This window comes from Triticum aestivum, chromosome 6B (genome assembly GCF_018294505.1).
Source record: "Triticum aestivum cultivar Chinese Spring chromosome 6B, IWGSC CS RefSeq v2.1, whole genome shotgun sequence".
In the NCBI taxonomy this organism is placed as follows: Eukaryota; Viridiplantae; Streptophyta; class Magnoliopsida; order Poales; family Poaceae; genus Triticum; species Triticum aestivum.
In genome coordinates, this window is record NC_057810.1 from 522,285,706 (window position 1) to 522,309,481 (window position 23,776).

A 23,776-nucleotide genomic window follows, 5' to 3' on the forward strand; every position below is an offset into this window, starting at 1 on the left:
ATCATTATTCTTAATAGCATACAAGTCATCACAATAATCATCATAGATAGCAACTTTGTTCTCATAATCAATTGAAACCTCTTCCGAAATAGTGGATTCATCACTAAATAAAGTCATGACCTCTCCAAATCCACTTTCATAATTATCACAATAATATTCAACATCCTCCAAAATAGTGGGATCGTTACTTCCTAAAGTTGACACTCTTCCAAAACCCACTTTCATCAATATAATCATCATAAATAGGAGGCATGCTTTCATCATAATAATTTTGCTCATCAAAACTTGGGGGACTAAACATATCATCTTCATCAAACATAGCATCCCCAAGCTTGTGGCTTTGCATATCATTAGCATCATGGGTATTCAAAGAATTCATACTAACAACATTGCAATCATGCTCATCATTCAAAGATTTAGTATCAAACATTCTATAGATTTCTTCTTCTAGCACTTGAGCACAATTTTCATTTTCATCATACTCACGAAAGATATTAAAAAGATGAAGCGTATCAGACAAACTTAACTCCATTTTTTGTAGTTTTCTTTATAAACTAAATTAGTGATAAAACAAGAAACAAAAAGATTCGATTACAAGATCTAAAGATATACCTTCAAGCACTCACCTCCCTGGCAACAACGCCAGAACAGAGCTTGATGTCACTACACAACCTTCTTCTTGTAGACGTTGTTGGGCCTCCAAGTGCAGAGGTTTGTAGGACTGTAGCAAATTTCCCTCAAGTGGATGACCTAAGGTTTATCAATCCGTGGGAGGCGTAGGATGAAGATGGTCTCTCTCAAACAACGCTGCAACCAAATAGCAAAGAGTCTCTTGTGTCCCCAACACACCCAACACAATGGTAAATTGTATAAGTGCACTAGTTCGGCGAAGAGATGGTGATACAAGTGCAGTATGGATAGTAGATATGGGTATTTGTAATCTGAAATTATAAAAACATCAAGGTAACTAATGATAAAAGTGAGCGTAAACGGTATTGCAATGGTAGGAAACAAGGCATAGGGTTCATACTTTCACTAGTGCAACTCCTCTCATATATCAATCCCTCAACATGCAACAAAGAGTCACTCCAAAGCCACTAATAGCGGAGAACAAACGAAGAGATTATGGTAGGGTACGAAACCACCTCAAAGTTACCCTTTCTGTTCTATCTATTCAAGAGTCCATAGTAAAATAACATGAAGCTATTCTTTCCGTTCAATCTATCATAGAGTTCATACTAGAATAACACCTTAAGACAGAAATCAACCAAAACCCTAATGTCACCTAGATACTCCATTGTCACCTCAATTATCCGTGGGCATGATTATACGATATGCATCACACAATCTCAGATTCATTGATTCAACCAACACAAAGTACATCAAAGAGTGCCCCAAAGTTTCTACCGGAGAGTCAAGACGAAAAAGTGTGTCAATCCCTATGCATAGGTTCATGGGCGGAACCCGCGAGTTGATCACCAAAACATACATCAAGTGGATCACGTGATATCCCATTGTCACCACAGATAAGCACGACAAGACATATATCAAGTGTTCTCAAATCCTTAAAGACTCAATCCGATAAGATAACTTCAAAGTGAAAACTCAATTCATCACAAGAGAGTAGAGGGGGAGAAACATCATAAGATCCAACTATAATAGCAAAGCTCGCGATACATCAAGATCATGCCATAGAGAGAACACGAGAGAGAGAGAGAGAGAGAGAGAGAGAGAGAGGAATCAAACACATAGCTATTTGTACATACCCTCATCCCCGAGGGTGAACTACTCTCTCCTCGTCATGGATAGCGCCGGGATGATGAAGATGGCCATCGGTGAGGGATCCCCCCTCCGGCAGGGTGCCGGAACGGGCTCCCCAGAGGCTTTTGGTGGCTACAGAGGCTTGTGGCGGCGGAACTCCCGATCTATCTTGTTCCCCGAAGGTTTTAGGGTATATGGGAATATATAGGCGAAAGAAGTCGGTCGGGGGAGCCTCGAGGGGCCCACGAGACAGGGGGCGCGCCCAGAGGGTGGGCGCGCCCCCCATCCTCATGGCCACCTCGAAGCTTCCTTGCCTTCAACTCCAAGTCTCCTGGATCATGTTCGTTCCAAAAATCATGCTCCCGAAGGTTTCATTCCGTTTGGACTCCGTTTGATATTCCTTTTCTTTGAAATACTGAAATAGGCAAGAAAACAACAATATGGGCTGGGCCTCCGGTTAGTAGGTTAGTCCCAAAAGTAATATAAAAGTGTATAATAAAGCCCGTAATCATTCAAAACAGATAATAAAATAGCATGAATGCTTCATAAATTATAGATACGTTGGAGACCTATCAAAGCCGCAGGCGCGGAGTCCCGAGGAATCAGTTAAAGGTTTCCATTCCGGTGCAACAAGACCAAGACCGCCAGGACGGCAGGACGGAGGTCACGGACGAGCCCACCGCAGCGTCACGACCAGAGGATTTTCGCAGGCGAAGACTACTTTTGTCAGGATAGATTGTACTACTTGTCCCCTTTCAGGCCGTTGTGGGAGCCCTTCCCGCTCATATTTGGGAAGAGGACCAAGGCCACTATAAATAGTACTAGCCACCACCATAGAAAGGGGGGACGGAGGAGAATCAGAAAAAGCAAAGCTAGCATACACCACACCAACTCAAGAACACCTCACCTCCTGAGGCTTGTTCATCCATTGTATCAGTTCATCCACAGCCCTTTGAAGCAATCCACCATACCACACTGGATTAGGGTATTACACCACAACGGTGGCCTAAACTAGTATAAATCGTTGTGTCTTTGTGTCTCTTTGAGCTCGACACGCTAGGCTTAGGAGGATCGCGAGTAGGCAAGCTGGACAGGTTAAGATCTCCGCACGCACCCCAAAGTTCGAACCTCTCAAGGGTTTGCGGATCCCTAAATCCGACAACGACTACCTCAAGCTACATCAAGTCCCTTCCGAAGATCAAGTGAAGTGCGCCACAAGAAACTTCCATGACTACGCCTCGACTTGGTGGCTTCACACACCTTCGAAGAGCTACAACATGAGTTGGTCCAAGACGAAGAGAGCTATGCGGCGAGAGTTCGTGCCTCCAACCTACACGGAACAACTTTTATGCCAATTGGAGAACACCATCCAAGGATCCAAGTCCATCAATGCATACTTCAAGGAGATGAAGATTGCCTTGTGATACGTCTCCAACATATCTACTTTTTCTCACACTTTTCCTCTTGTTTTGGACTCAAATTTGCATGATTTGAATGAAACTAACCCCGGGCTGACGCTGTTTTTAGCAGAACTACCATGGTGTTGTTTTTGTGCAGAAATAAATGTTCTCGGAATGAAATGAAACTTTACGAGGATTTTTTATATCAATAATAAGAATTTCTGGACCCAAGACCTGCAAGAGAGGGGCACCTGGGTGGGCACAACCCACCAGGGCACGCCCCCCTCTCGTGGTGTGCCCAGGTGGGATGTACCCACCTCGTGGCCCTGCAGACGACCCCCCTGATACTATAAAATCACATATTTTTAGGAAAAAAATCAGGAAGAAAGAATTATCGCGATCCACGAGATGGAGCAGCCGCCAAGCCCTATTCTTCCTCGGGAGGGCAAATCTGGAGTCCGTTTGGGGCTCCGGAGAGGGGGATCTTCGTTCTTTGTCATCACCAACCAATCTTCATCGCCAATTCCATGATGCTCCCCACAGAGAGTGAGTAATTCCTTCATAGGCTCGCTGGTCGTTGAGGAGTTGGATGAGATTCATCATGTAATCGAGTTAGTTTTGTTAGAGCCTGATCCCTAGTATCCACTATGTTCTTAGATTGACGTTGCTATGACTTTGCTATGGTTAGTGCTTGTCACTTTGGGCCCTGGTGCCATGAACTCAGATCTGAACCATTTATGAAATCATCATTATATCCATGTTTTAGATCCGACCTTGCAAGTTATAGTCACCTACTACGGTTATAATCTGACAACCCCGGAGTGACAACAACCGGGCCCACTCTCGGTGATGACCGAAGTTTGAGGAGTTCATGTATTCACTATGTGTTAATGCTTTGTTCCGGTTTTCTATTAAAAAGGAGGCCTTAATATCCTTTAGTTTCCAATATGGACCCCGCTGCCACGAGAGGGAGAACAAAATATGTCATGCAAGTTCTTTTAATAAAGCACGTATGACTATTTACGGAATACATGCCTATATTATATCGATGAACTGGAGCTAGTGCCATATTGGCCTAGGTTATAACTGTCACATGATGAATATCATCCAACAAGTCTACCGATCCAATGCCTACGAATTTATCTTATATTGTTTCTGCTAAGTTACTACTACTGCTGCTACTGTCACACTTGCTACAAAATACTGCTATCACTATTACTGTTACTATTGCCGCTGTCGCTACTATCAAAACTATCGTATTTCTGTGCTACTGATAACTTTTCTGCAGATAATTAATCTCCAGGTGTGGTTGAATTGACAACTCGGCTACTAATACCTTCAAATATTCTTTGGCTCCCCTTGTGTCGAATCTATAAATTTGTGTTAAATACTTACCCTTGAAAGTTGTTGCGATCCCCTATAGTTGTGGGTTATCAAGACCTTTTCTTGGCGCCGTTGCCGGGGAGCATAGCTATATTTGTTGAGTCACTTGGGATTATTATCAATTATCACTATGAAGAATCTGAAGGATGTTAAGACTAAGATATTTCCCTCAAAGACGAGGGGAGGTAAGGAACTGCCATCCAGTTCTGCTTTAGATTCACCTTTTGTTATGAGTAAACTTGCAACACCACCACATGCTATTAATTCTGATATATCGCAAGTTATTGATGATGCTACTTCTACTATGAGTGATGCTTATGATGATGCTAGTACCATGCTTGAAAATGATGATGTGCCACTTGGTGAATTTCTTGATGAACAAATTGCTCGAGTAAGACAACATGATGTTGTTGAATCTGATGATGAGCTTGATACTGAAACTCCTGAAACACTTGCTAGAGCTAGCCCTCCTAGATATGAATTGCCTAAGGTACCGGAAGGCTATGTTATGAGTGAAGAGGCAACTAGAGATATTATTGCTTGTAAGGATAGAGATGATCTAGAGAAATTATTACACAAGTATAAAGAAAAATCCCTGGATGCTAGAATGAAATGTGATTCTAAGTTTGCTACTTCACCTATTGCTATGTCTAATAAGGATTATGAATTCTCTATCGACCCATAGTTCATTACTTTGGTTGAATCTGATCCTTTCCATGGTTACGAAACTGAAACTGTTGTGGCACATCTTACTAAGTTGAATGATATAGCCACCTTTTTACTCATGATGAGAACACTTGATACTACTTTATTCTCAAATTATTTCCTTTCTCATTAAAGGGTGATGCTAAAGCTTGGTACAATACTCTTGCTCCTAGTTGTCTGTGTAGTCCCCAGGATGTGATTTACTACTTCTCTGAAAAATATTTTCTTGCTCATAAGAAACAAGCTGCCTTACAGGAAACAATTAACTTTGTTCAAACTAAAGAAGAGAGTCTCCCACAAGCTTGGGGGAGGCTTTGCCAGCTACTTAATGCTTTGCCTGATCATCCTCTTAAGAAAAATGAAATACTTGATATCTTCTATAATGGACTAATCGATGCTTCTAGGGACTTCCTAGATAGTTGTGCTGGTTGTGTTTTCAGGGAACAAACTATTGCTCAAGCTGAAGAATTATTGAATAACATATTGAAAAATTATGATGATTGGACTATTCCTGAACCACCGCCTAAACCCACTCTGAAGAAGAGGGGTATATTATATCTCAGTCCTGAAGATATGCAAGAGGTAAAGAAATCTATGATGGAAAAGGGTATTAAGGCCGAGGATGTTAAAAATTTACCACCTATCAAAGAAATACATGGGCTTGAAGCACCACCACCACCCAAGGTGGTAGAGGTAAAAATCTTTAATGAAATTCAATGATAGTGATGAACCTCATAATAAACATCCTAGTCAATGCCTTTATGAGTTTGATAATTACATTAGAAAACAAGACCACTTCAATGCAAGTGTTATGAAACAATTGAAATATAATTCTGATATGATTGCTCGCTTGAGTGACTTGTTATTTAGAATCTCAAATGATGATAATGGTGTTGGAAAACATGCTTCTATGGTTCAAACCCGGTTAGAACAAGTTGCTAAATCACAAAGAGAATTACTTGATGAAATGAATCATAATATACATGACTTTGCTGTTAGAGTTGCAACTAGAGGAGGTAAAATGACTCAGGAACCACTTTATCCTGAGGGACACCCAAAAAGAATTCAACAAGATTCATAAAGAAATAACACTAGTGCACTTAGTCCTTCTAAAAAGAAAAATAAAAAGAAAAATGATCGGACTTTTCATGCTTCTATTGAACCTGAAATAGACAAACCTCCTGATAATGAAAATGAAACTTCTAGATCTGATGCTGAAACTCAATCTGGTAATGAGCATCCACCTAGTGATAATGAAAAAGATAATGATGAGGTTCATGAAGACACTCAAACAAATATTGATTAAGAACCAGATAATGATGTTGAGATAGAACCACATGTTGATCTTGATAACCCACAACCTAAGAATAAAAGATATGATAAAAGAGACTTCGTTGCCAGAAAACACGATAAAGAAAGAGAATGGTGGGTTCAAAAACCTATGCCTTTTCGACCCAAGTCAACTAAAAAGAATGATGATGAAGAATTTGAACGCTTTGCTGAAATGCTGAGGCCAGTCTTTTTGCGTACTCGCTTGACTGATATCCTTAAAATGCCTCCTTATGCAAAGTATATGAAAGACATCATCACAAATAAGAGAAAAATACCAGAAACTAAAATCTCCACTATGCTTGCTAATTATACTTTTAAAGATGGAGTACCTAAAAAACTTGGAGATCCGGATATACAAACTATACCTTGCTCTGTCAAAAATAATTATGTGAAAAATGCTTTGTGTGATTTAGGAGCTGGTGTTAGTGTTATGCCTGTCTCTTTATATAAAAGACTTGACTTGAATAAACCCACACCTACTGAAATATCTTTGCAAATGGCTGACAAATCAACTGCCATACCTATCGGTATCTGTGAGGATGTGCCCGTTGTTGTTGCTAATGTTACTATTTTGATTGATTTTGTTATACTTGAGATGCCCGAGGACGACAACATGTCGATTATCCTTGGTAGCCCTTCTTGAATACTGCAGGGGCTGTTATTGATTGCAATAAAAGCAAGGTCACTTTTCATATTAATGGTAATGAGCATACGGTGCACTTTCCAAAGAAACAATTCCAAGTGAATGGTATTAATGTTATTGAAAAATCTCCGACAATCACTATTGGAAGTTTTCAAATATCTCTACCTACTGTCAAAAAGAAATATGAAATGCTTATTGTTGGGGAAATGCATATCGCCATTGAGGTAACTTAGTGATTTACGAAAATTCTTCGGTTTCATGCTAATTGAAAGTGGTTGTTAATAAGACCTGATCAACCTTATTAATGAATCATTTTTTAACATTATGAAGTTGATGAATTTAGTAAGCACTTCCTTCTGTCCCTACTTTTTGTTCTCTATTTTTAATAGTTAAATAAATTAAAATGCCATGTTTTGTCTGTTTTGACTTTCCCACGCAATAAAAAAATGACCCAAAAATAAAAGTTCTCGGAAAGCCCTGAAAATTAAACATGATTTTTTCTGAATATGAGAAAGAAAAGGGGTTCCATACACAGAAAATGGACGGCCGCTCGCGTCGCTCCCAGGGGGGCAGAACGGGCGAAACCTAGCCGCCACCATCCCCGTTTTCCCCACCTCCACCCCAGCTCCCCTTGCCGCCGCCAGGTGAATCCGACGGGCAAAGCCCGCTCGACGTTTGGCGGCGGCAGGGACTTCTCCTCGCGATACGACTAGCGGCGGCCCTGGACAACGCGAGGCGACTGGCGGCGGCGACGGCGTCTCGCCGGCGCAGGCAAGCCGGGGCAGCGGACTCGGGCATGGTGACGGCACCACTCTCTCCTCTCCTCCCTCCCTGTGGGTCGTGAGAGGCGGTGTTGGGCCATCCGCTGCAGATCTGGCGCTAGGAGGCTGGATCCGTTGGTGGGGCTGCTCAGGCATGTGGCTCTAGCGGCTGCACGTCCGAGTGGTTGAGCTGCGGTGGTGGCGGCGTGCTGCAGCTTCTGGATGGTGACGTGGCGGCGCCACGTAGGTGGATGTGCTGCGGCGGTCGTGGGGAGCGTCCGGGGCGCGGATCCGAGCGAGGCTGCCCCGGATCTGGTGTGTGGTGGTCAGCCTCGAGTTCGGTGGACTGCGGGCGGCGTTGCGGTGTGTTGGCTATGGCGGCGAGGAGGGAGGATGGCGGCGTGGCGGCGTCGCTCTTGGCGGTGGGTGCGGGGCTTCCATGACGGCGCGTGGTGCCGTGGTGGTTTTGCTTGCCGTGTAAGAGGTGGTTGGCGGTGGTGATCGGTGTAGAGTGCTCGGCCGCCGCCGGTGGTGATTGGCTGTGGTGACATGGGTTTGGTGAGCTCCGGGTGAAAGACTAGCTAGACCTCGGTCGATGCCGGCGTCGACGACGTCCTAGGATGTCGTTCCCTTGTTGGAGGAGGCGTCGTGGAGCCCCTTCACCTCCCTCGTCATCTCAGCCATGGGCTCTTCGGGTGAAAATCCAAACTTCGGCCTTAGCCGAAGTGGGCGTCGGCGGCGTTCCTCATCGCTTCCCTCTTGGGGGCGACGCCTTTGGAGGTCCGGTCCTTCATCTGCTGGCGGTGGCTTTGTGGCTTTGCAACTTCGTCGTCGGCTAGTCGTGTGCGCGGCCTCGGGGCCGGCGTGGAGGTCGGAGCGGCGGCTCCGGGTATTTCCTTCGTGCGGTGGTTGGCTTTGGTCGCGAGGGCGACATGGTCATCGGCTAGGTGGGTTTGCGGCCTCAGGGCCGGAGTGGATGCCGGTGCGGCGGCGCCGGAGATCTCATGTGCGTTGGGTGTTGGCTTTGGCCTCTAGGGTGGCGGAGCCATCGACTAGGCTGGTGCGTGGCCTCGGGGTCGGTGTGGATGTCGGAGCGGCGGCTCCGGAGCCTAGTGTTCTGTTGTAGGGTGTCGTCTCTGGTCACTTGGGTGACAGTGTCGTGGACTTGAGTGGTGCGCACCCTCGGGGCTGGCGTGTGCGTGTATCGCAGATGTATCGGTTTTCGGCCAGTTTTCCTTATAAACTGGTCAATTCTCTTCTTAATGAAAAGGCAGAGCTCCTGCCGGTTGCTCGAAAAAAAATCTGAATATTTCTGAATTCTGGTGCAAATAATACCAGAGGGAGGTGCACCAGGTGGGCACAACCCACCTGGGCGCGCGATGACCCTAAGGCGCGCCCTAGTGGGTTGTCGTCCCCACGTGGGCCCCCTCACTTATCTCTTTAGCCCACATCATCACTTACCTCCAGAAAAAATTCTCCATTGCTCACTCTCCTGTGTTCTTGAGCTCAAACCCGTGGATTTTGATGTCTTTGCTCGAAGCTCCATTTCCGAAACTGTTTCGGGGGATTGTTGCTTGGTATGTGACTCCACCGTTTGTCCAATTAGTTTTTGTTTTAGTGGTTTATACTTTGAATAATTAGCTACTCTTGGTGCTGCTGTAGATGAGCTTGCATGTTGAATTCTTAGTGTTCTAAGTAGTTTGAATGCTTGCTATGGCCTCTATGTATCCCTATGAGTAGCTGCTATCAATTTTATAAAGTTTTGCTGACAGATTTTTGGCACTCCAAATATTTTATTTTCAGAAAATTGTACGCGGACATGATGAACTTATTTGGAATGAGCTCTTCGAGGAAATGATCCTCGGGGGAATCTTCTAGTGACAGTTCTGCTCGCCGGTCTTATGTTGAACCAAGTGAAAGTTCCATGCGTGATGCCGCCACCAAAACATGCTTATGGCCTTGTGATGAATATATGGTGCATGTGGGCATTAAGGAGGAATTTGAGCAATATGTTCACAGTGCTGGCCTCGGTCCCTACCTTTCAGATAAGTGTGAACAATGCCGACTTCTCACTGAGTCATTTGTTGAAGGATTTACATTTTTCCCTCATGAGTCTAGGGTGTCTTTTATGCTTTTTGATAAACCATTTACTATCCCACTGGAAAATTTTGCTTACCATTGCAAGCTGCCATTTTGGGGTTTGCTTGATGAACCACCGAAGGATGAGTACGAGTCTTTTCTGACTAGCCTTTGTTACGATGAAAATAGGGGAGTAAGACAAGGAAGAATAAAGAGCATTCACTTTTCTGCAATTCAGTATTTTGCATTATTTAACGGGAAATGCATAGGAGGCAAGCAAGACTGTAGCATACTTTGTGCGCCAGACTTGAGCTTCATTCACACCGCTCTCACTGGTGAAAGGAATTATAACCTTGGAGCGATTGTTGCACGTAGACTTCAACATAATGCTAACAGTGGCTGGTTCTATGGTGGAATTTATGCCACACATTTGGCACGAGAGCTGGGTGTTTCACCTTTGCCCTTTGATCCTATCCTACCCACACGGTATTTAGATTTTTACACTTTAAAACAACATAAGATCCTTTAGGGAAAGGTTGATAATTTCACTTACAATCTAATGTTTAACCAAAAATCTGTTGTGGACACGTATTTTTCTGCGCCTGCTCTTTTTGATTATCACAGCAAGGGGAGATATTTTATTCTTGAGAGCGAGGCCCGAGCTCATAACGCAGCAGTGGTGGCAGCATGGCGTGCCGAGGCATCCGCACCGAGAGCCTCTGTGAGCTACCACGTAGACTACTACCCTCCAGGATATCGATCGATTACCAACTTAGGCCAAAAGCCTAAGCTTGGGGGAGTACGTGTTTCTCACCGACATTATATTCATGTTCATGCATATCATTCCACTTGTCGGTGTTCACACTTTTTCATTGTATCATCCATGCTTAGATTTATTTTTGCTTTCTTCTTGTGTGTTTGAAAAACTTTAGACAAACCAAAAAAATTAGTTGTAGTAATTTACGTTCTTAGTATGCTTAGTAGTATTAAAAAGAAAACCCAAAAAGATTTCCTTGTTCTTCTTTTGTTTGTTGGGAGCTTTCCCATGTAAATAGTTTTCTCGTTTTTGCTTTTCCCTTTTATTTGCTTGTTCAAGAAAACCAAAAACTCCAAAAATATTTTAGTGTGTTTCTCTGAATTTCTGTTCTTTTTTATTCGAGTTGTACCGAGGAGAAGACCACGATGAAAATGCTGAGTGGTTCTCATATGAATAATTGTTGAACTAATAAAGAGCACATTTTTCCCTGTCTTCTCATGTTGAATAAAATGTTTGCAGATTCCAACTTAGTCCACGACATTCTTGCACTATTATTATTTTCATATCGTTCGGTCGTGCAAGTGAAAGGCAATAATGATGACATCCGAGGAAGTGGCCGTGGCAGGGAGAACTGGTATGAACTCGACTTGTTCTGTTTGTGTAAATATGTTTAACTTAGTATCCATGATTCAACCCATTATGATTAAGCATGTTTGCAATGACAATTAGAGATTATAGTTTCTCATCCTATGCATAAGTAGCCGGGAGTTGATAATGATTTATCTTGGATATCAACATAGCGTTAAAATGATTGTGATGTAGTATGATGATATGGTATCCTCCTATGAATGTTCGAGTGGCTTGACTTGGCACATGTTCATGCATGTAGTTGAATCAAAACCAACATAGCCTCTATGATATTTATGTTCATGGTGTCCATATCCTACTCATGCTAGTGTCCAATGTTACTTACGCATAATGCATGGTTATGATCGTTGTTGCTCTCTAGCTGGCCGCTTCTCAATCTAAATTGCTAGCCTTCGCCTGTACTAAGTGGGAATTCTGCTTGTACATCAAAAACCTTGAACCCAAAGTTATTCCAGATGAGTCCACCATACCTACCTATATGTGGTATTACCCTGTTGTCCTAAGTAAATTTGCATGTGCCACCTCTAAAAACTTCTAAAAATTACCCTTTTGTGTGCCTGGATCGTTCGTGGAACGACAGGAGGTGGTCAGTATCTTCCATGCTAAGCGGATTATTCTCAGGTCGAGTGTTTATTCACTCGCCATCGCACGAGAAAAGGGCGGTAATAGGGATGCCCAGTCCCAAACTGCAAACATGAAAAAGAGTTCATCTCTAAAATAATCAAACAAAAACTCCCAATGGAGTCAAAACCTTTACTTTTATCGCTTGGGAACCACCACTCGCGTGCTTTGCATGGAAGATATTGATAACTGATGGTCGTGAAGTGAATAAGAAGGGTGCATGTCTCAAAATATCATTTATCTCTGTTTTAAAAATTAACCTCTCGCACCTCTGCAAATCATTGCTTCCCTCTGCGAAGGGACTATCTATTTACTTTTATGTTGTGTCACAACCTTCTAAAACAAGCGCCAGAAACTGAGTAGAGAACAGTTGTCATGATTTATGCATTACGTGTAGCTAATGTTGGGTGCATCATGATTGGATCTTTTCTACCATAAATTACAATGTTTAGTCATTGCTTGAACTTTGGAGGTGCTCTGCATTTATGTTTTGTGGTCTCAGAAAGGGCTAGCGAGATACCACTATTGTCATATTATATCATGGTCGTTTTAACAACGTGTTGCTGTTTGAGATATTTTAGTAATGCTCGCTAGCTGATTATGTCATTGATATGAGTCATTATAATCTTCAAATGTTATTGTTGACATGGTTAGTTATATTTTTGGCTGAAAACCTGGTGTTGTTTAAGCTTATTTATGCAAACAAGAGCAAAAGAGTTCGTAAAAGTTTTTCTTTCTGACTTTCAGTTTATCAATTGAATTGCTTGAGGACAAGCAAAGGCTTAAGCTTGGGTGAGTTGATACGTCTCCAACGTATCTACATTTTCTCACGATTTTCCTCTTGTTTTGGACTCTAATTTGCATGATTTGAATGAAACTAACCCCGGACTGACGTTGTTTTCAGTAGAACTACCATGGTGTTGTTTTTGTGCAGAAATAAAAGTTCTCTGAATGGAACGAAACTTTGTGAGGATCTTTTATATCAATAATAAGAATTTCTGGAGCCAAGACCTGCGTGAGAGGGGCACCTGGGTGGGCACAACCCACCAGGCCCTCCCCCCTCTCCTGGCGCGCCCAGGTGGGTTGTACCCACCTGGTGGCCCCGCAGACGACCCCCCTGATACTATAAAATCACATATTTCCAGAAAAAATCAAGGAGAAAGAATTATCGTGATCCACGAGATGGAGCCGCTACCAAGCCCTATTCTTCTTTGGGAGGGCAGATCTGGAGTCCGTTTGGGGCTCCGGAGAGGGGTATCTTCGTTCTTCGTCATCACCAACCCATCTCCATCACCAATTCCATGATGCTCCCCACTGGGAGTGAGTAATTCCTTTGTAGGCTCGCTAGTCAGTGAGGAGTTGGATGATATTCATCATGTAACCGAGTTAGTTTTGTTAGGGCCTGATCCCTAGTATCCACTATGTTCTTAGATTGATGTTGCTATGACTTCGCTATGCTTAATGCTTGTCACTTCGGGCCCGGGTTCCATGAACTCAGATCTGAACCGTTTATGAAATCATCATTATATCCATGTTTTAGATCCGATCTTGCAAGTTATAGTCACCTACTACAGTTATGAACCGACAACCCCGGGTTGACAACAACAGGGCCCACTCTCGGTGATGACCGTAGTTTGAGGAGTTCATGTATTCGCTATGTGTTAATGCTTTGTTCCGGTTCTCTATTAAAAGGAGGCCTTAATATCCCTTAGTTTCCAATATGGACCCCGCTGCCACGCGAGGGTAGGACAAAAGATGTCATGCAAGTTCTTTTAATAAAGCATGTATGACTATTTACGGAATACATGCCTACATTATATCGATGAACTGGAGCTAGTGCCGTATCGCCCTAGGTTATAACTGTCACATGATAAATATCATCCAACAAGTCACCGATCCAATGCCTACGAATTTATCTTATATTGTTTCTGCTAAGTTACTACTGCTGCTACTACTATCACACTTGCTACAAAATACTACTATCATTGTTACTATTACTATTGTTGCTGTCGCTACTATCAAAACTATCATATTACTGTGCTACTGATCACTTTGCTGCAGATAATTAATCTCCCGGTGTTGTTGAATTGACAACTCAATTGCTAATACCTTCAAATATTCTTTGGCTCCCCCTGTGTCGAATCTATAAATTTGGGTTAACTACTTACCCTCGAAAACCGTTGCCATCCCCTATACTTGTGGGTTATCACCTTGCAACGAGCCGGCGTGGTCGACCCCATTTCGATGAAGTTCCACTTCATGATGGGATTGCACAACAACATCTCCAAGACTATCTTCCTCGAGAACTACACATCCCTCGATGACAACTACATTGGTGCTCTCAAGGCAGAACAAGAACTCATGAAGGCCAAGGCTTCATCACCCCAAGCAAACTTCTCGAAGACCAAGCTTCAAGACGACAAGCATGAGGCTAGTACCACCATGATGTCCAAGCCCTACAAGCTCCAAGACGATGCTCCCAAGTTCGACTTCACCGCCATCCCTCTTTGTGCCATTGATGATGCCGAGTCTACTTTGACTCTTTTTCAAGATGGTGCGGCGACGAGTACGACGACGGCGATCCTCTAGGACCAAGTTTTGGGGGCGAGCGACAAGGTGATGAGCAAGGATGATGCTTCCATCTTAGGAGGCGAGAGTGATGATGTGCCATCTTCGGCCTTCATCCACAGTGACGGTGACGAGATGATCCAGCATGGGATTTTTCCTTCAGTCATGGAGGAGAGTGATGATGTGCCATCTTCGGCCTTCATCCACGGCGACGACAATGTGATGGTTGAGTATGGGATTGTCCCTTCGACCACAACGATGTATGTTGACTTGAGCGACTTGTGCCACCATATTGAGAGTGAGAGCGAGTTCACCACTAGCCCCACATATGATGAGTTGCCACAATTCCCATGTGAGGAGAGCCACAACCCCCACCACTTGAGTGAGATGAGTGACTCCACCATATGTGACTTTGAGTGCACCTATTTTGAGGGAGTGAGTGAACCACCACATAGAGAGAGTGAGATAGTTGATAGGTCTTGTGAGGCCACTTTCAACACTAACGACTTGACCTCTTCATCTACTGTGTCTTCTTATTTGGTGCTAGGTCCCATCTATGATGACACGCCGATACTCGATGACTTCATCCTCCCTTTGGACAAGACGATGGCCATGGTGGAATATGATGCACCCCCACATGGTTCCATCAAGATGAAGATGACCACCATTTGGTCTTTCCCACCTCACCTCCACCACATGAGTGGAATGACAAAGGTAACAAAGCTGACGATGATGCTCTACTCCCACTAGTGGACATTCTTGACATTGATTGCTTGCATGATGTTGATCCACCTAGTACCATGCTTCATGCTAGTATGATTTCACCATGCGATGATTTGCCCATTTAGGATGAATATGATGATTCTCATGTGGAGTCTATTAGTTGTGATGCCATGTTACATAGGATTTCTTGTGACAATTCTTTAGGTCACATCATGTTTGACAATCCACTTGACTTGTCACATGCTATGCATGAGATCAACCATATGTCTTATTTACAATCTCTTCATAGTGACTATGCATATGCCTTTAAAATTAATCCAATTTGCACATATGGCATAGATGACAAGCCCATGGTTATTGACATTTGTTTTTCTTGTGATGCTATTTATATGCTCCCTTTGCATCATTTATCTCATATGCCATGCCATGACCACCTAGCTTCGGATATGCATTGTTTTGGATGTTGTCCATTTTCTCCATATGATGTTTCCAATATTGCTCATGAGGAGACCCCCATAGTTTCCTCATACATTTTAGGAGATTTTGATCCATCCCATTCTTTGCATGATCCCAATACTTGTGTGCACCATATGCTCCCCATGAATAAACATGCTATTGATGTGCCATATACTTGCATTCTCAATTTGTGTCCCCATCGTGTAATACATAATAACTATTCTTTCATGATGGATGACATGTTCTTATACCATGCATCAAATTTCTTTGAGAGATGCTTATCTTGTGCTAACTCACATGTGCACATACACATCGTGATGGATGATGTGTACATTTACCACGCGCACAATTTCTTTGGTTTGTGTCTCTTTTGTGTAGATACCCATGAATACTTGTCAACCTCACAATCACATGAGTTGACAAAACGAGCTCTAGAGAGCAATGATGACTTGGGATCACGTGGATTGTCTTTCCCACCGCTCTCTTTGTGCAAACACTTCACGCATTTATTCTACATGGCCCTCACTTGTCTATGGGTTATTATCCATTATATATCATTTGCCCATATTGCCATTTTCACTTTGCATGATATACTCATTACTATGCCTTTGCCATGCATTTGTGACCCATGCTTTGCATTACACATGATGATTGATTCTCCTAGTTGTATGTGTATTTGCAAGCTTGGTGGAGATATTGCTTGTTGCTGCCATGTTCCATTTGTGACCCACCCCTATGATGATACTATGATCTTGCTTTGTGTTCGTGCTTGCGATATATCATGTGCATTGTCTATGCCTATTATTTGTTCACATGACATGATTGCCATGATTTACTCTAGTGTGTTGCATCTTTGCTCCACTAGTTTGCACGACTTGATTGATATGCTTGCTTATGTTGCATCACCAATGATTCATACTTGCTTATTTCATGTGGTTGATAACAACCATCTACATGCTTTGCACATGATTGTTATTGCTTCTTGTCATATCTCTCCATGTGTTGCCTCTCTCATGCTAGATGATTTGACATGTATTGAGTGCAACAATGCTTTTAGTCTTGCTCATGAGATTGCCCCCATAGCATTCTCACATATGATTGGATATTTTGACATATTTCTTGTGAAGCATGCTTGTCTTACCTCTTTGCACCATATACCTCATGCCATGAATATTGCCATTATTGCATCATATTATTCATGCACTTGTGCTTCTAATGGTTATGTGCAAGAGAAGAGAACCATCATGATGGATGATGTGTTTATCTACCATGCGCATACATTCTTTGTTTTGTTGTGTGCATGTGTAGGATACTTGGACTTTGTGTTGACTTCCACTTCACGTGAGTTGACCATTCGAGCTTTTGAGAGCGAGCCTCATATATTCCACCACGACTCACTTCTACACCACATTTCCTACCACTTCGGCATTGTGCAGAATGCACAAGGATACGCTTTCAAGGTGACATCCTTCTTGAGCTTGGATATTGTGGATCATACTTCATGTGTTGCTTGCACCATTTGCACGCATGTTCGAGATATTGCTTTCACCCAAGATTGCCACATTTCCATGCTTCATGACATATATACCTTGTGTGTTGCATCCAATTCTTGGACTACTTGCTACTATCATATGGTTGGCTGCACGAATATAATTTCTTCACATATGCCATGTACCATTGCTTGTCACATGCGTGACTTGATTGCCTCACACATGATGAACAATTTGCTCTTTCTATTGTGTTGAGTGCCACACTATATTCACTACACCCTATGCACGTTATGCTTGGATTGTCTTGCACTTGACCCATGTGTTTAGACACTTCATTTTATTTGGTGTTGTGAATCCTTCCTATGCCTACCATAGACCTTTCATTGAACAATTTGTGAATGTTTGCTATTATCTTGAGGTAGATGCTTATTCTCTTCTCACACATATTTGCATCACTCTCACATTTTCATACTTGTCCCCATGATAACTTTGCTTGTGCTCGATTGACATGCTTACATGCCATGTCACAATCCTTTGTCAAACCATATGCTATTCTTGATGACAACACTTGTTTGGTGAATCACCTCTTGAATTCTTGGTTTTGCACTAACACTAACCACATTTGTTTTTCCAAGTGTTTGTTGTTCTTGTTTCTTTTCAAGGAATCACAAGACGGTGCGACATTGGAAAGTGCCCATTTCGAGCTTGAAGATGACGAGTACTTGGTGAACGTCCACTTCTACACGGCGAAGCCATCTCTTTCCGATGGTGGTTTGGTTTTCAATCCGAGGTCGGATCTTTCCCAAGGGAGGGGAGACGATGTGGAGCATCCTATGGACATCACCATGTCAAGAGTCCGTTCTGTTAGTGACATGTGCGACATATACTTCACATACACAAAGGTGAATCATCTCCTTTACACGTGCTCACTTGACCCCTTCGAGGATGGTATACTACTTGACACTTCTCCCGTGTGCATGCATAGGTATTGTCGGAGTTTTGCGAATGACGAGGAGGAGTGCAAGCGCCAAGGAACAACTACACCATCCGCGAGGGAAGCATGGAAGTGACGATGGAAGAAGACGAAGCTGCTGAAGCTACAGCGGCCGGACATCCGGGCTAGAGGCCGGACATCCGGCGCCTGTGCAGTCGCCCATGAGCTGCACCAATAGACGACTGAAGCATCAGCGGCTGGACATCCGGCCCGTGTGCCCAGACATCTGGCGCAATGCCACAGCCCGAACAACCAGTATTGCCCCCGAAAATCCAGTGTGAGGCACCCGAAGCCAGAAGGTCACACCGCTCGGGCCGGACATCCGGCGTCTCACGAGAGCGCAGACATCTGGCCCCCAGTCCCCGGACATCCGGCGCCTGCCTGCGCGCAGAGTCGAGCCAAAGGCCCATGTATCCCTTTCCCACTTACTCCTTCATGGCTTAGACTATATATACTCCTCCCCTCCTTCTAATTAGGGTTAGTAAAGTGATAGCTCATTTGTATGTGAGCTTTGACTACTCCATTGGAGGCCAAGACCTCCATCTTGGAGAAGATCCTGCGGGATATCATCAAGGACCCCTCGCGGGAAGATCCGTCTAGGATACCATCAAGACCTCCTCTTGGAGATGGACTTTACCTTGTATCTTTCCTTTTGTTGTTCATGTACCTTGTGAATCTTGTGTGTTTGATTGTCTAGTGGATGTGTGATTGGACTTGTTCTTGAGTGTTCCTCTCGTTTTCCCCCGTGTTCTTCGTGTTCTTCGCGGGATCCCTCCATTTCGTGAAAGATCGGGCATCTAGGGTTCTACCCTACATCATTATCAAAACAATTTTGCGTTTGGAGACATAGAAGTTGGCATGGCATGTGTTGGCCCCAACAAACAAGTGTCGTGTAGAGGTATGATTAGCGATTGTTGTTTACCGAGTGATCTAGTCTTCTAGTAGTGTGCAAAAGCTCACTAGTTGACATGTTGATCTTGGATCTTGAATCACTAAGTATCGATGGAGGAATGTTGATTTTAGTAGGACTAATATTCTTATTATTATTTTTAAATGTGAATTACTCTTTGTGAATACATGTCTTAGTGTTTTGCATATTTCTACTATAAATCAATGGCACCACCTACTCATGCTAGTTTTGTGTTGCAATCAATCCTTGAAAAAGATGCGAACACTTGTTCCTTACAAACTGAGGGATCAAACACCATCTTCACAAATAAAACATCTTTTGAGACCTAAGTTGAATCATTACTTAGAGAGAAAAAATGCCCCTTTAATTTAGTTTTCATGAATCAACGAAACCCACAAGGAGGACCCTAGATGCACTTACATTTGGACCTCACCAACGGGCCTGGTGCCCGTTAGCGAGTTTTTTAGCACTAGTGGACAAAAATACTAATGGACGCAAAAGTCCGTCAATGGTGGTGGGTTTGCGCCCGTTGGTAGAAGGGTTATGGCGTAGTGGAAGTCTGCTTCTCTTCTCTCCTTCAACTCAACACAAATTTGATATGGCAATTGCTATACCCCGTCTATATGATCTTATTATACTTGCTCTAAGTGGCGCAAGGGAGGCTCCCTATGCAGCCTACATGACGGAAACCATGAAGAGGAGGCATGCGAGGTGTTTCACGCCAAACGGTCCAGCCTTTGTGGTCATAATTCGGTGTATGGTTTTGAATTTTACTCCAGACCTTATCCTCTTTGTTGCATCAACAACATGACTCGCAATTTCATCCATAAAGAAAGGTCATGGGTGATGCGTTCATTGATGTGATTGCAATGGCGTTTGCTTTCCATCTTATTATTGATGGTGTATTGGGTTTTTTAAGGTCACCGGGGGAGGGCGAAGCCCTCCACCTGAATCTTTTTTCTTTTTCTATTGCATCACACCCCTAGGTAGGGGAAGGGTTTTACACATGCGTGGGAGAGAGAGAGGGGGGGGGCACAGATGCCAGACCCCAAAGAACCAAGGCTAAACCGCCCGAGAGAACGCACGGAGCCACCTATCTATGCACGCCCGGTCGACCACTTTCAAACGGCCTTTCCAAAGGACCGAGTCTTCCCGGCAGCACCCGAGCAAACGGGCCAGGGAAGGCCGAGCGCCTTGGAACACCACGGCATTTCTATGCTTCCACAGCTGCCAACAGCAAAGGAGGGTGAAGGAGGCGTGGGCAACATCACCAGCCACCTCCCGCACGTCCAGGTCCTGGAGCGCTCCAACATGGTAACTCTTCCCGACCACCGCCACGCCCACGGCCAGACAGAATGAGCGGGCAAAGGGGCAATCGAAGATCAGGTGATCCGTCGTTTCGACCACACGCGCGCAGATGGGGCATGTGGCTTCCGCAGCCGCCACAATAGTCTTCCGGAGCAGGACATCTCTCGTGTGGATCCTCCGTTGCACGAGGAGCCACCCGAAGAACCGGACATGGGACGGTGCAGCGCATCCCCATATGAAATCAGCGAAGGAGGCCCGCGTGCCGCCAAAGCGTTCCAGGGCGTAGACGGCAGCCGTAGCGACGCCCCCGCTCGCGCCCCGGCACAGCACAGGGTAGCGTTCGTCGTCGCCAGGGGACTCCCGAACCTCAGCGAGCAACGCCACAAGTGCACCCCGCTCGGCTTCCCCGGCGGTGGTGAGCCGGGGGACGAGCACCTGGTCTAGGCCGTGGGCGCGCACCTGCCACATAGTGGCCTTCGTGTCCGTGGCGTGCGAAAGGAGGGCAGGGAAGGCCGCCGAGACTGCCCCGCACGGCAGCCAGTGATCAAACCAGAAGGACGCCCGCCGCCCATCCCGTACCTCCACCGTCGTCAGACTCCGATAGAGCGGCAGCATCTTGGACAGCGCCCTGGCGTGTTCGCCGACCAACCGGGAGCCCGAAGCAGAGAGCAGGGAGTGCCCGCCCAGCCCCGCCCACACCCACACTGCCCACCGCGAGGACGGGGGAGCCGCGTGGAGACGGTGCAGCATGTTGATCAACAGGCACCGGTTTTGCGTCGCGAGGTCCCGCACTCCGAGGCCCCCCTCCTCCTTGGTTCGGCAGACCCGCTCCCAGGCCACGAGGCATTGCGCGCTGGTGGCACGGTCGGCAGCATTCTAGAGGAAGGCGCGGCGCAGCGAGTCCAACTTTTTGAGCACCGCCTGAGGAAGGAGCATGGCCGCCATTGCGTACGTCGGGAGGGCATCCAGCACCGCGCTGAGCAGCACCAGCCGCCCGGCAGGGGAGAGGAGCCGACTGTACTGGTTTTTTATGGGTATTGCATCTTTGTTTTCGTATGTTGCAACACTGGTGCAGCTTGTTGCCTGTGGTAGTGCTTCACATCGCATACCGCGGGTTGCACCTGATCGGACAATGAGGGAGGTTTGCCCTAGGGTGGTGGAGGGTGTCCGATTATGTGACACAAGATTCGTCGTCCCACATCTAGCTAGTGGGGTGCTTCATTTGCAACATGTTCATTGCACACCCTCACATAGCTTCAGTTGGATCTCTCCGCGCCATTTACAGTCAATCAGATAACCGGTACCCAAACACACGCTCAAGTACAAACAGCTGCAGACATTCAACTTCTGACCAAACTGTTATCAGAGGGGAAAACGACTCCCTTATTTGCGTATTAGGGGCAAAAAACTTACGAACCAGGTAGGAAAAAAGCATATAAAGGTGCGGAGATTTTCTCCGCAGCCTCAAAAAGCACGAGCGCTCCCAGACATCCCGAGGAATGAGGACGCCAAAGGAGCGCAAAACCCAGAAATTGAGCCCGAAACAACATCATCTAGTATTACAGTCATGTACTCCAGCATATTAACTGCGATCCACTGCATAACACAGACGTGCCGGTGACACTTAATTTCACCAGTGCGGATTGGCAGCCGAAGTCCGGGATCTCTTGCCGCCTGCCAGCTTCGCGTACATCTGCGGCACCCAATGCTCCTGCCTCGTCCACCCCGCTGGGTAGCCGGCGTCGTGCAGCGCGAAGTTCGGAGTTCCTACTCCCTGCTCAAACGGGCATCACCGAAAGCCAAGTTAGTCACAGGTTCTGCTTGATGATCCAGAGATGTAAATTCTGCTCGTGTCCAAAATGGTGGATCTAGGTGGGCCTCTGAGGATGCTGTCGCTACTACAACACACTGGACCAGTGTGTGCAAGCTGCGAACATGAGCGTAGTACGTATAACCACAAACCATCCCCATAATGGAAATGGTTGTACTGGGTGCAGTCATGCCGATGCAGACGTGACCGGAACATTGCCGCGTTTCTAGCTTTCTCGATCCGGAACGTGCCAAAAAATTATAAACATCCATTCATCTGCACCAATGCTCAGTGGCACCAACCGGGTACGATCCGCCTGATGAGAAGCCGGCGGAAGCGGCCGCGGCGGCCGCCGCCGCGGTGGCGTCGTCGACCAGAAAGTCCTCCACGTGCCACCCGGGCAACGTCTTGGTGAGGTACTCGGAGATGCTGCTGCCGCTGCTGGCGCCGTGGCTCGTGGCGGGCGCCGCGTCGTCGTCGCCGCTGCAGCAGTGGCTGCTCGTGTTCTCCTCCTCCGAGGGCGGCGCGGGGGAGGCGGCCGGCTCCGAGGAGACCCGCACGCCGGTGAGCAGGAAGCGGGCGTGGCGCATGCTGAGCTCGCTCGCCGCGTGCACCGACACGTCGCACTCCCGGCACAGGATCGCCCTGTCCTCCTTGCAGAACAAGAAGCCCCTCTTCTCCTGCAGCCCAGCACACTTGACTTAAGCCCCCGTTCGTTCGCTACTTTCACGGCAATCAGAACCCCCACAGAAGCCACAACCCAGAAGATCGAGTTATATCCATCTGATCCTGACCTGGCAGATGTCGCAGAGCGGCGGCGGCATCGACGCGGACGGCGACGGGTTGAGCAGCGAGAAGCGGCGGTGCTTGCCGGCGAGCTTGTTGGCGCGGTGCACGCGGCGGTCGCAAGCGTCGCAGAGCGCGGCCTCGTCGGCGCAGCAGAAGACCGAGGCCGCTTCGGCCGCGCACACGTCGCACTGCACCTTCATGGTGGATCGATCTCCCCCTTCCTTGCTCGCGCGCGTCGCCCGAGATGCGGGTCAATGGTCTGGGCTGGCGATGGATCGCCCGTAGTACGTGTTGCAACTGTGCACGGCTACTAGCTGGAGTAGTAGATAGATGTATGCGTGGAAGATAAACGTGAGGGGCCGTGCGTTTATATACCACCGCCGGGAGGCGGGAGGCGATTCGGGGCGCTAAGCATGGGCGATTAAGTCAGACGAGGCTGGTCAAGTGTGAGTACGTACTTTGCCGACCTGACGCGCTTGGTGGTAGGCGCTGCGTCTCGCTCGCGTGAGTCGCGCCATGTTTGTCAATTCTTCTCCCTCCCTCCCTGATCTGATCTATCTATCTATCATATCCCTGTGGCTGCCATGCACGCTCTGCATTTTGCCGTTTGCGTACATGTGCTAGGTTTCGGGTGTGGC

At 45.9% G+C, this 23,776-nt stretch overlaps 1 protein-coding gene across 1 annotated transcript; it reads right to left on the minus strand.

Annotated features, from left to right (window-relative positions):
* Positions 1 to 21,904: 21,904 nt before the first annotated feature.
* On the minus strand, positions 21,905 to 23,615 carry LOC123134349 (B-box zinc finger protein 20). Its single transcript, XM_044553619.1, has 3 exons — positions 23,144 to 23,615; positions 22,652 to 23,029; positions 21,905 to 22,313 (listed from the first exon to the last, which is right to left on the minus strand). Exons 1-3 carry the CDS (start codon positions 23,336 to 23,338, stop codon positions 22,170 to 22,172), a joined length of 717 nt encoding a protein of 238 aa, XP_044409554.1. The 5' UTR covers positions 23,339 to 23,615; the 3' UTR covers positions 21,905 to 22,169.
* Positions 23,616 to 23,776: the final 161 nt, after the last annotated feature.